The following is an 11,844-nucleotide window of genomic DNA, read 5'->3' as shown; positions in this document are numbered from 1 at the left end:
GAACTGGTTCTGGAAAATGAGATATGGCCATTAAAGACAACACAGGGATGACGAATGCTGGAGAGAACAATGATAGTAATATAAATCATAGATACCAGTGAAAATACCTCCCATTTATGAAGCACCAGCTATGTTCTAGGCTTTCAATAAATGTACCAGACCTATTAGCTTCTGATGGGATCCAATAAACTGCTCATAATGACCCCATGAGGCATCACCATGGTTCCCTGATTCTACGAGGCCATCAGTTTAATAAAAGCTTTTCTTCATAGGAAAAAATACATTACGCTTACACAATGCTGTTCTGTTGTGTTGTACTTTTAGGACTGGAATATAGAATGTATTTGTTCATAACATAACCACTTTATTCTTCAAGATGACAATGCACGTTTGAATCTGAGCCTTCACCTTCAGCGCCTGAAGAGTCTTCTGGCTCCCTCAGCTGTGCCCATACACCCTCATCGCCCACCTGGGCTGTCTCTCGCCCCTTTCGGATTGTCAGGGTAATTTAGAGCATAATAAAGAATGCAGGGTTCCTTCTGCATTTCCTATTTTATTAAACTGGTAGTCCCCCCCGTTTAATTGGATCATCTGTCTTTTGACTGACTGAGAAATACCCCTTCCCAATGCGTGACAACCACACAGCCTTTCCGAGCTCTGAAAATCATGTGACCTGCGCTCAGCGATTTGCCTGTGTCTGCGAGAGTGCCCACATTGCCTTCCAGTGCATTCCTCCGTCTGGTGACTGGCAAGGTCGTCGTTACTGTTTTCAGCATTGATTATAAGATGCAGCCCTATTACTTTAAAAGAATTTTTTTAAGTGTCTGTGAAACTGAAGGTTAAAGATGTGCAAGTGTTTACCTCCTGAGTCATAGCTGGCAGGGAGCGTAACCGGGAATGCAAGCCAAGTCTATCACGTACTTCTCAGTGTCCAAGGGTACAATTATTTCTCCCCTCTTTTTCTCCTGACGCTCTCCAGTCTAGGCCTTTCTTCCCACCACTCCACCAAAACTGCTCTTGTCAAGGTCACTGTGCTTCCACATGGCCAAATCCACTGACCGATTCTCAGTCACCATCTTACTTCAGCAGCACTTGACACCATCCTCCCCATCCTTGCCTTTCGTGGGTCTCCTGCGTCTCTGTCACAGCCTTCTCAGTGTCTCTTCCTCATTCCCCCTCACCTTCCTGGCCTCCGTGAACCAGTCCTCACATTTCTCTTGTCTTCCTGCCTTTGCTTTTTCATCTAGTCTCAAACCTGGCTTCTCTGCACAAACACCTTGTACATGGAAATCTGCAGCTTCCCCCGCTCCACAGCCATCCTACTCCCTACTCCACATCACTCCTTGGATGTCTAATAGGCTTTGCAAACTTAATGTCTTAAACCAAACTCCTATTTTCCACCCTGACTTCATCCCAGACTGGCTCCTTTTGTGGTCTTTTGCATCTCAATAAATGGCAACTTTTACTTTTTCTAGTTGCTTAGACAGAATTATTGGAGTCATCCTAGACTCCACTCTTTAACTCCCTGCAGCCCATCTTTTAACTAATCCTATCAGCTCAACCTTAAAATTACATCTAAAATTGAATCCATAACTACCGCCCTTGGTCCAGCCATGTGAGTCCCTCATCTGCCCTAACTGGCCCACCACTTTCCACCCAGGCCCTTCCATGGCCTCTTCTCCACTCAGCAGCCAGGGTGACCCTCCACAGCCTAAGTCAGATCAGGTTGTCAGCTGCTTAAAGCCATCTGGGGGCTCCTCATCTCATCAGGCTAAAAGCCAAAGCCCTTATGGCCAGCCAGGTTCTCTGTTGCCTGGCACCTGCTAGCTCTCTGATGGCTACATCCCCTGTGCCCCCCTTGCTAACTACCCTCCAGCCAGACTGGTCTCCTTGCTGGTCTCACAAATGCCCAGCATACTCCACACAGGAGCTCAGGGCTTTGCCCTTGGGGTGCCCCTGAGCTGCTTCCTTCTCCCTCCAGATCTCCATGTGCCTTGCTCCCTCGTTTTCTTGAGGTCTCTCCAAATGATACTCAACAGAGAGGCCTCCCTCGTACTCTCTGCATAAAATAACCACCTCCCAGAATGCCATCCCATTCACTCTGCTTTATTTTCCCCGTAGCACCTAGATCGCTTGAGGTCGGACACATTGATCTGTTTGTGGCCAGTCCACACTATGCCACACACAAGCCCCATGAGTGCGGGGACTGTGCCTGTTCTAGTCACCCCTGCATCCCCGTGCTGAGACCAGGGGCCATCCCGATGTAGGCTCCCAGCGGATGTTTGCTGAAGTAGAGGACAAAGGAAGAATGAGAGGAGAGCCCAATAACAGAGGCAGGGCTGAGCTTCTGTTAGGAGAAACGTGGCATTTCTCTGTCGCCCAGATCTCACAGTCAGAATGCCTCCTCTGTTAAGTCACCGGCGGGGACTGTGCAGTGACCGGCCCCGTCCCAGGCTGATTCCTGCTTGTGTCTCCTTCCAGGTCTCGGCTCTCCCGGGCTCTGTGAGGCTTCTGCTATGACCGCAGCCTCTTCGCGGAGCCAGGACTGCCACAGCCACGCCAGGTCCCCCGCTCTGCCCTGCCTGTCCCCGGCCCCGCGTCACCATGGGCAGCGTCAGCAGCCTCATTTCCGGCCACGGCTTCCACAGCAAGCACTGCCGGGCCTCCCAGTACAAGCTGCGCAAGTCCTCGCACCTCAAGAAACTCAATCGGTATTCAGACGGGCTGCTGAGATTTGGCTTCTCCCAGGACTCGGGTCATGGCAAGTCGAGCTCCAAAATGGGCAAGAGTGAAGACTTCTTCTATATCAAGGTCAGCCAGAAGGCCCGGGGCTCCCACCGCCCCGATTACGCTGCACTGTCCAGTGGGGACCTAGGGGGCCAGGCCGGGGTGGACTTCGGCCCATGCACCCCACCCAAGCTCATGCCCTTCTCCAACCAGCTAGAAATGGTAAGCGGGGTCTCTGGTGTGGGTGGCTGGGTTGGAAAGGCAGGAGAGAGGCCTGGGGCCGGGAGGGGTGGCGGTGGAGGTCTCAACGCTTACATCTCCAAGAGGCTGAGTGATGCAGAGAGGGCAGGAGTGCTGAGCCACAGCAGAGAGCAAGGCTGGACAAAGGGATGGGCACGTTGGTCAGTCCCCTGATGCAGAAGTCCTGGGTGAGCTTTCAGGAGAGAGCAAAGGGGAAGTGAAAGCCTTCCTGAGCTCTGCTGGGCTGTAACTCAGGATTGCCAAGGTAGGACGGACAGCAACGTTTTCAAGCGCGTGGGAAAGAGAGGGGGGCTCGCTTACCGTTTGGAAGAACAGGTAGAGAGGGCACTTGGAGAGAGCTGGCAGCTTCTCTCCTTAGAGGATTCATGGACGTGGGCTTTCCCCTCATTTTCTGCTCTGGTGGGACAGCAGCTCCTGCTCAAGCTGGCCCCAAAGCATCTTTGACTGGTTAAGGCCTGGGAGTTTGTTCTCATCATCAGTCTAGCAGGGATGAGGGCAAAGAGTCCCACGTACTCAGAAGTCCAGCCCTCATGCTGGCTCAAGCTCTCACGGGTCCCGCCAGTGGACACTGAAAACATTGTTCCTATTCAGTGCCCTGGCCTCACCTGGGAAGATGAATCTGTGGTGTTGATGTGCTAGGAAATGGCCCCATATGTTTGCATAGAGCTTTAAGCTTTTCAAAGTAAAGAGCCTGTAAACTGTGAAGTCCTCTAATAATGAAAAGGACGGCTTTGGGGGAAGGATTATTATTTCAAGCGATTCCCCCAACCTCTAGGGCAGGCCACGGCCAGTGTTCCAGCTCCTGGCTGACTGCAAGGGGCAGTGGAGGTGAAGCAGGGATGGACTTCTTCAAGGACACACGTCCAGTGTCCTTAGCTGCACCACACAGCGCCCCAGAGCCCTGGCACGGGGGTCTCAGCCAGTGAATCTAAGAGTCGTTTGGTACCTTGGGGTGGAAGGTGGGTCAAGATGGTGACAGGTTTGTAGTTCACAATACAGACTGCTTCATGATCCTTAAGGACGTCCCCAGGCACAGAGGAATTTCTCCTTCTTGGGAGAGACTCACCACCTTTGGCTCCTTCAGAGCAACAGGTGAGGGCACCTATGGCTCCCGACCAGGAAGGTGCCACGTGGCCGGCACGCATACCCGGCTGGGGGTGCGTCGGGGGAAGACACGGGCTCCATATGCCTGTTTTCCTCCCCAGGACTTGGAGAAGGGTGCTGTGAGACCCACGGCCTTCAAGCCGGTGCTGCCACGGTCGGGCGCCATCCTCCACTCGTCCCCCGAGAGCGCCAGCCACCAGCTGCACCCCGCGCCTCCAGACAAGCCCAAGGAACAGGAGCTGAAGCCCGGCCTGTGCTCCGGGGCGCTGTCTGACTCCGGCCGGAACTCCATGTCCAGCCTGCCTACTCACAGCACCACCAGCAGCTACCAGCTGGACCCGCTGGTGACGCCGGTGGGGCCCGCCAGCCGCTTTGGGGGCTCGGCCCACAACATCACTCAGGGCAACATCCTCCAGGACAGCAACATGACGAGCCTGAAGGCCCTGTCTTTCTCCGACGGGGGCAGCAAGCTGGCCCACCCGAGCAAGGTGGACAAGGGCTCCATCCGCTCCCCCATCTCCACGGACCAGTGCACCATCCAGGAGCTGGAGCAGAAACTGCTGGAGAGGGAGGGTGAGCTCCAGAGGCTGCACCGCAGCTTTGAGGAGAAGGAGCTGGCTGCCAGCCAGGCCTACGAGGAGCGACCGCGGCGCTGCAAGGACGAGCCGGAGGGGCTGGAGCCCAAGGGCAAGCTGAAGTCCGCGGCACAGAAGAGCCAGCGCGCCCAGCAGGTGCTGCACCTGCAGGTGCTCCAACTCCAGCAGGAGAAGCGGCAGCTGCGGCAGGAGCTCGAGAGCCTCATGAAGGAGCAGGACCTGCTGGAGACCAAGCTCAGGTCCTATGAGAAGGAGAAGACCAGCTTCGTCCCCGCGCTGGAGGAGACGCAGTGGGAGGTGAGGATGCGGGCGTGGGCGGGGGGGGCGGGCAGGGGTTCGGTGCCAGTGCCCACCCGCCCCCCCCCCCAGCCTTCTCCAGGTCTCCTCCAGGCTCTACGCAATGGGGGAGAACACAACTGCCCAGGAAAACTGGGCTGAAGTACCGGTTTCATGACCCAAATAAGGGGCTCCATGGTAAACCAAGTTGGGGGTACTCTTAGTTTGGGCTTCCTCCTCTCCCCACCCCAGTGCCTCGTGGCCAGAATTGAATTTACTAACCGAGTCGTCGGCTGAGAAGCTGGAGCAAGAGAGCCGAGTCCCGGCTGGGCTGTCTGAGGGCCAACTCACTGCATCTGCTCACAGAGGCTCAGGAGGACCACAGACCATCCTGAATTCATGCTGGCCCCAGAGCCACGAGAGAGCGTAGTATCATCTGCGACTTTTGAGGGAAGGGACTCCACCCATTGGTAGGAGTGGCCGCAGCTGTGCAGGTCTCAGGAACAGAAGTCCTCACAGAAGTGCGAGTGGGGCTTCTATTTGGTGGGCTGAGATGGAAACGCAGAACAGGAAGAAAGGGGCTCACATACACCTGCACCCACTCAGGCACACCTGGAAGTGAAGCGCCTGGGCCTGGCCTCGCTGGCGAACAGCCTAACCCTAACCCCCTCATCCTGCTCGCTTTTCTCTCCTGAGAGGTGGTGCAGGGGACCGGGAGGGGGTGTGCACAGCATTCACCCCAAAGACTCCTGCCCTGGGAAGGGGCTGAGGGCTCCTTGGGTCTGGTTAGACCAGCATCACCCCCCCAGGTCGAGGTGACACACCCTCGGCCACACAGCCATCTGTTTGCACTGAGCTGCCTGTACTTATCCTGGGAATTAGAGCAACAGGTGTTATCAGGGGTAGAGGGAAAGGATCCTTTCCGTGGAAGTGATGGATGGAGGCACCAGACAGGTGGGAAGGGAGAGTCACTTTCTGTTTGCCGGGTTTCCCGAAGAGGACAGGACCTTAGCCATGGAACCACTCCCTCTCCTCTTTCCCATCAGTGTTGGCACAGCAGACCCTACCCCAGCCATGGTATCTCAGCCAGGACCTGGGACACTTCAGAGCATGTCAGAGACATAAGCCAGTGCTGGCATCACAACGCATCCATCCTTGTTTGTCTAATCCGGAACCAAGCTGGACATTGCTGTGACCTCATTCCCAGGTTATCCAATCAGGCTGTATAGTAAAACAATAAATTAAATAAAATAAATTAAACATTCACAATAACACAGAAATATATTGCAAACATATTTATAGTAATAATTCATAGAGTGGTTATTAATGCCAGGCCCTAGGTTCTTTCATTTCATCTTTACAACAACCCTATGAAATAGGTACTATTACTAATCGTCAGTTTACAAGTAAGGACACCACACCCAGGTGCCGCCTCTCACCCCTTGGCGCTCTCTCTCTTGTCCCCGCCCCGCGGCAGGTGTGCCAGAAGTCTGGCGAGATCTCTCTCCTGAAGCAGCAGCTGAAGGAGTCCCAGACGGAGATCAACGCTAAGGCCAGCGAGATCCTCAACCTGAAGGCACAGCTGAAGGATACGCGGGGCAGGCTGGAGGGTCTGGAGCTGAAGACGCAGGACCTGGAGAGCGCGCTGCGCACCAAGGGCCTGGAGCTGGAGGTCTGCGAGAACGAGCTGCAGCGCAAGAAGAACGAGGCGGAGCTCCTGCGGGAGAAGGTGAACCTGCTGGAACAGGAGCTGCTGGAGCTGCAGGCCCAGGCCTCCCTGCCGCGGGGCCGGGACACGGCCGCCCTGGCGCCTGCCTCCGCCGTCCCCGAGGACGTGCCTGCCCTGCAGCGGGAGCTGGAACGGCTGCGGGCCGAGCTCAGGGAGGAGCGGCAGGGCCACGACCAGATGTCCTCGGGCTTCCAGCATGAGCGGCTGGTATGGAAGGAGGAGAAGGAGAAGGTGATCCAGTACCAGAAGCAGCTGCAGCAGAGCTACCTGGCCATGTACCAGCGGAACCAGCGCCTGGAAAAGACGCTGCAGCAGCTGGCCCGCGGGGATGGTGCAGGGGAGCCCTTTGAGATTGACCTCGAAGGAGCTGACATCCCTTATGAGGACATTATCGCCACCGAGATCTGAGGGGCCTCCTGGGAGGGAGCCGGGGACCTGGCATTGGGAGGCAGGGGTGCTGAGCCCGTCAGTGGGGGCTCCCTTCCCCATCTCCCCTGCTCAGGCCTCTGAGAGAAGCACAGACCTCGAGGGGAGGGGAGGGGAGGGGAGGGGAGGGGAGGGGAGGGGAGGGGAGGGGCTGCTACACGGCCTCTCCCCGCCTTTCCCACGTTCCAGTGCTTAGCACCCCTGCAGCCTGCCAGACCTCTAGCTTTGCCAAGAGATGAGTCCCCGGATCTACGTCATTTGGTTAAGGGCTCCCTAAACCTTGGCCTTTGTTCAAAATACTTAGAGTTACCCTCTCCCAGCGAGGGTGGTGACCACCATGAAGGCCAGTGGCCTCCCCAGGATGGAAGCTCCCTTCCACCTCTCTTCCCACAACTTCTTTTCTCGCTCCCCCTCTTTGCACAGCCCCCCTGCCCCCCTGGCCCCCAGCACATTGGGATGCCTTGGGAATAGAACACAAGCATTGGTGACCAGAAGCTTTGGAATCTGACCTGGTCGTAACCTGAGCTATCTTCCCCTGGCCACGGAGGGGTAGGGGTTGGAGTGAGGTGTGGAGAACGTGACTTAGCAACATCAGAGCTTCCTGACCCTGGCAGGCCACAGAAAGGAGGGGAGAGCTGGGCCAGCCCAGGATTATCTAGACTCAGCAAGACCCAGAGCGGGTCAGAGAGAGAAGCTAGGTAGTAATGGCCAGTTCCTGTTGGCCCTGCTGACCAGAAATGAGCAGCCTCTGGATGGCTGGTGGCCTTTGACATCTGTGACTACTCTTCTTAAAGCCATAGACCCGAGGCCCCGGGGTGGGTGCTGGGAGGGAAAGACTGAGGACGCCCCTGTCCCTCACACAGGGAGGGTGTGACTTCGAGCTGTTCCCAGGGGAGCCTCCAGATCTTTCATCATGGGACCAGAGGTAGGGATTCCCCCACCTGCTTCAAGTTGGCCGGCAGCTACCCTGAGCTGCTTTTCTTTCCCAAGAACCAAGCCTTTGCTTGGATCCAGGATAACCCGTGTCCCCTGAGATGGTGCAGGGTCGTCTGGGCTGGGCATCCCCCACTTCATCTGCAGCTCCATCCCACTGCCTGCCGTTTCCCTTCTCACCTCCAGGGCTAAGTGCAGACAGAGTCTGTACAGGTCAGGGAGGGGCCCCAGAGTGCCGGTGGCCAAAGAGAGTAAGAGGTGCCAACACAGCCTCTGAACAGCCCCGGGGGGTACCAGCTGGCCCTCTCCACCTGCAGCCCCACCTGAGCCCCGTAGTCAAGGACCCAGTCCCTGCAGGAGGCTGGGCTTCTCCTCTGAAGATGTGCAGGGAAAAGGTGGTTCCTCAGTTGCTTGGTTCAGCGAATTTTCTTTTCTTCTTCTTTTTCCTTTCTTGTCTTTTCGGAAGCAAGCCCGATCTCGCAGGCAGCCAGGCTGTTCCATGTTCTATTTTTGCCTCTAGCCGCAGCTGCTGTTCTTGGGATAGCCAGCCGTTGCTGGATTCCTGGGCCTCACTCCTGCATGCTGAGAGGGGTTCACTGAGGTAGGACGGACCAGAACGTCTGGGTAGTTAGCAGTCCCAGACCGGTGCCCCCAGTTCTGTCCCCGACTGCTGGCCCTTCCCGCCCCGGGGTGGGAGTGGGAAGCTGCTTCTCCTCCTGCCCCCCCCATCCTTCCAGGGCCACCATTCCTTCCCTGAGTCTGGGCTGAGGGCAGGGCCACCTTCCCTGCTGCTGGCTCTGCCTTCCAATCCCTGCGTTAAGCTGTGCCTGTCCTGCCTTCAGGTAACAGAGCAGGTTTTCTGGACTTTCAAGCCGTTACTCTTAGTCTTTGGCTAGATTTAAACCTGGAATCGACAGGCCAAGAGCCCTCTCCCTGCCTGGGGGCCAGTCCCCTCCACTGGGCACATGCAAACCCCCAAGTCAAAGATGTCCCTCCCCCTGTTCCACGGCCCTTGGTCCCTCCATCTCCACCAGCCTGTGCCTTGTTTGAGTCCTTCTTCCCAGTGAGACTGCCCCACGGGATAGAGAAAGGGGCTGCTGTCCCTCCCCAGGCTGGAGGACCCCTCCCTCCACAAAGAGCAGCCCAAAGCCCGTCGCTGTGCCCTCCAGACCTCGCTGTGAAAAGAGGTGGGTGCTAAACCCGGGGAAGGGGGCGAAGGGGCTCCACCGCGGTGTGACCGTGCCCTGCACCCCGCATCCCTGCCCCAGGCCAATTCGCGGAGCCCTCCCAGGGCTGCCACCAGCCCAAGACCCCAGGGTGGTCCACGCTGGCACCAGTTGCACCAGAGTGCAAGTGTTGTGTGATATAGCGACCTCACTGCAGTGTGGTTTCCCTTCCCTTCCCTGTGCACAAACCTCCCTGCTATTTCTGGACCTTGCCCCACCTAGCCTCTCTGGAAGGCGGCTCCGAGCAGCAGAGGCCGAGCGGGGACTGGGAAAGTCAACCACGTGGCCTGGCCCGGGGCCGGTGGGAGCTCGCCGCCCCTCCCTCTGAGCACGGCTGCTGGCACACCTGCTCGCCGGGTCAGAGCCACCCCTGCTGCTCCCCACAGGATGGTGAAATGCTCCGCGGTCTGCAGCAAGACAGCAACACCGGCACCACCACACCAAGAGGGGACTCTGCCTCTGGGCCTTGGAGTGACCAGACTCTCAATGCGGCGCCCACCCTGGGTTTCTCTGGCCTCTGTATTCGGGTAACTCCTGCTGAGCACGCCCCACCCCCAGGGGCACTGAGCTCCGTGGGGACTGGGAGGGGGATACCTCCCCCCTCAGAAGCACCTGCTGAGCCTCTGCCCCTGCTCTCGTCCCGGCCCAGGCCGGGCCATCTCTTGGGAGAGAGGGATCCCAGGAAGAAGGCGGGCTGGGCTGTTGGAACGGCAGCTGCTGTGGCAGGAGGCCGTGCACCTGTGCACTTGGATGCGCTGCCCTCCTCACCTCTTCTGTGGAACCCCGGCCCGGGCTGGCTGTGGATTGACTGGCATTTGGAAGAAATGTATAGAGTTATTTTTCTCTTGGTCGGGTCTTGTTTGGTTTGCTCTGCTTTTCACAGCTTTGAGCTATTTTATTTTTGATGCCCCCTTTTGGCCATGTAAACTATTTCTGGTAATTTTATGTTTTTATTTATGAATAAAGAATGCCATTTCTCATGCCCTCCCCAACTGCCCTCCTTCCCCTGGCTGTGGTGCGGCAGCTCCCTGGGGCCTTTGCACTTGGAATAAGAAAGGTGATGTCCCTTCCCATCAGTGAAGGAGCGGGGTGGAGGGGGGGCAGGGGGACAGCCTTGACGAGGGCTATGTTGGCTGGTAGGAAAGCAGGGGCCTTGGCATCAGACAGACCTCCAGCTGGTCCCTACCCCTCACCAACCCTGTGACCTTACCTGTGACCAGGCCCTGGGCAGACCCTGGGGAGGGGGGAAAAGAAGACCAAGGGCCATGGTCCCCTGCAAAGGCCGAGAGTTCTCCAACAGAGACCCCCCCCCCCCCCAACCCCAGCCCCAAACTCAGGCCTCCCTGGCTTTCTCCTCCAGCTGCTCACCTCACCGGCCAACTCCTTGGCCTATTGCATATGGCCTCTTTGGCAGGAGACCAGGGTGGCTATTGTTACCACCACCCCAGGGCCTACCAGCTGGGAAGGTGCAGTCACCACCGTGGCCATCTGTCCAGCCTTCTCGGTGCCAGCCTGCCTCGTTCACCCCGACAAGCACTGCCTACTGCTCTGGGCCCAGATCCGAGGCTCAGAGGGCTTTTCTACTCAGGTGGCAGGAGACAGAAGGGATGTGTAAAGAGGGAATTAAAAACACGGGGCAGCCTGTGGAGCACACGAAGGGTACAAGACACAGTGCCTCTGGGTGGGAAATATCAGGGTCTCCAGGAAGGTGGTGCGCAGGCAGGGGCCTTGGCAGCAAGGGTGGGACGTAAGAGGGGTGGGAAGGAGAGGAAAGACAAGAAACGTATTCCAGAGCAGGCGTTCACACAGCCTTGGTCTCCCTGCCTGTCCGTGCAGGTGACAGGGCAGCACAGGAGGCCAGCGAGATGGGGGATCAGGGTACGGTGAGCCGTCAAAGCCCAAGGAAGGTCAGGCAGCTAGCTGACCAAGCCTGGACAGGAGCCCACATCTGTCTTAATTCCAAGGCCCTAGCATGGGGGCAAAGGGGTCATGTCAGGCCTGGGGTGACACTTCCCCTTCTCCTGGACCTGGCCCGAGGCTGGCAGGCCGCTTCATGGGTGACGCCCACTGGAATATGCCTCCCACGGATCACGCCGTGCAGCCCTCTCCCCTTTAGACCAGGCAGGCCCTGGGACTCACTCAAACCAGTCAAAGTCAGCAGAAGTGATGCTCTGCCAGTTCTAGCCGAAGCTTAGAGGGCAGCCTAAGCTTGGCAGCTTCCCCTTTTATACTCTGGGGGGCCCCGAGCTGCCATGTAAGAAGCCCCTCCAGTCTGCTGGGGTGACCCCGTGGCGCTGGAGGGGTCCCGTGTTTCCACCGAGGCTCCAGCTGAGTGACCAGGATCCAGCCAACCTCCATGGAACAAGAGATTTGCTTACCCCCGTTCGGCCCTTCCAGAATCTTGACCAGAGCACGTTAAATGGCAGTGTTTTTAAGCCACCTAATTAACCCAGGGTGATTTATTACGTGACATCGGAAAAGATAACCCAAATGCCCTCTGGCAATCCCCTTGCTTGCCACACCAACAAGCCTCTCTCCGTCCATAGGGCTTGGGGTAACAGAAAAG

The 11,844-nt window shown here is 57.3% G+C and overlaps 1 protein-coding gene across 1 annotated transcript; it reads left to right on the top strand.

Annotated features, from left to right (window-relative positions):
* The first annotated feature begins 2,515 nt into the window (after window positions 1-2,515).
* Window positions 2,516-7,101, top strand: LZTS1 (leucine zipper tumor suppressor 1). Its single transcript, XM_068553383.1, has 3 exons — window positions 2,516-2,949; window positions 4,194-4,985; window positions 6,442-7,101. The coding sequence occupies exons 1-3, from the start codon at window positions 2,605-2,607 to the stop codon at window positions 7,099-7,101; spliced, it is 1,797 nt and encodes a 598-aa protein (XP_068409484.1). The 5' UTR covers window positions 2,516-2,604.
* Window positions 7,102-11,844: the final 4,743 nt, after the last annotated feature.

The sequence above is a fragment of the Eschrichtius robustus genome, chromosome 10 (genome assembly GCF_028021215.1).
Source record: "Eschrichtius robustus isolate mEscRob2 chromosome 10, mEscRob2.pri, whole genome shotgun sequence".
NCBI classification, from domain to species: domain Eukaryota; kingdom Metazoa; phylum Chordata; class Mammalia; order Artiodactyla; family Eschrichtiidae; genus Eschrichtius; species Eschrichtius robustus.
Note: the sequence above shows the minus strand (reverse complement) of the source record. Positions and strands in the feature narration are given on the sequence as shown.

What these genes read in the sequence shown, in the direction of transcription:
- LZTS1 (XM_068553383.1), top strand. Translation starts at nt 2,605, where the DNA reads ATGGGCAGCGTCAGCAGCCTCATTTCCGGCCACGGCTTCCACAGCAAG. An exon ending in TCTCCAACCAGCTAGAAATG is followed by an intron (nt 2,950 to 4,193) that starts GTAAGCGGGGTC and finishes TTTCCTCCCCAG; the next exon opens with GACTTGGAGAAGGGTGCTGT. An exon ending in TGGAGGAGACGCAGTGGGAG is followed by an intron (nt 4,986 to 6,441) that starts GTGAGGATGCGG and finishes GCCCCGCGGCAG; the next exon opens with GTGTGCCAGAAGTCTGGCGA.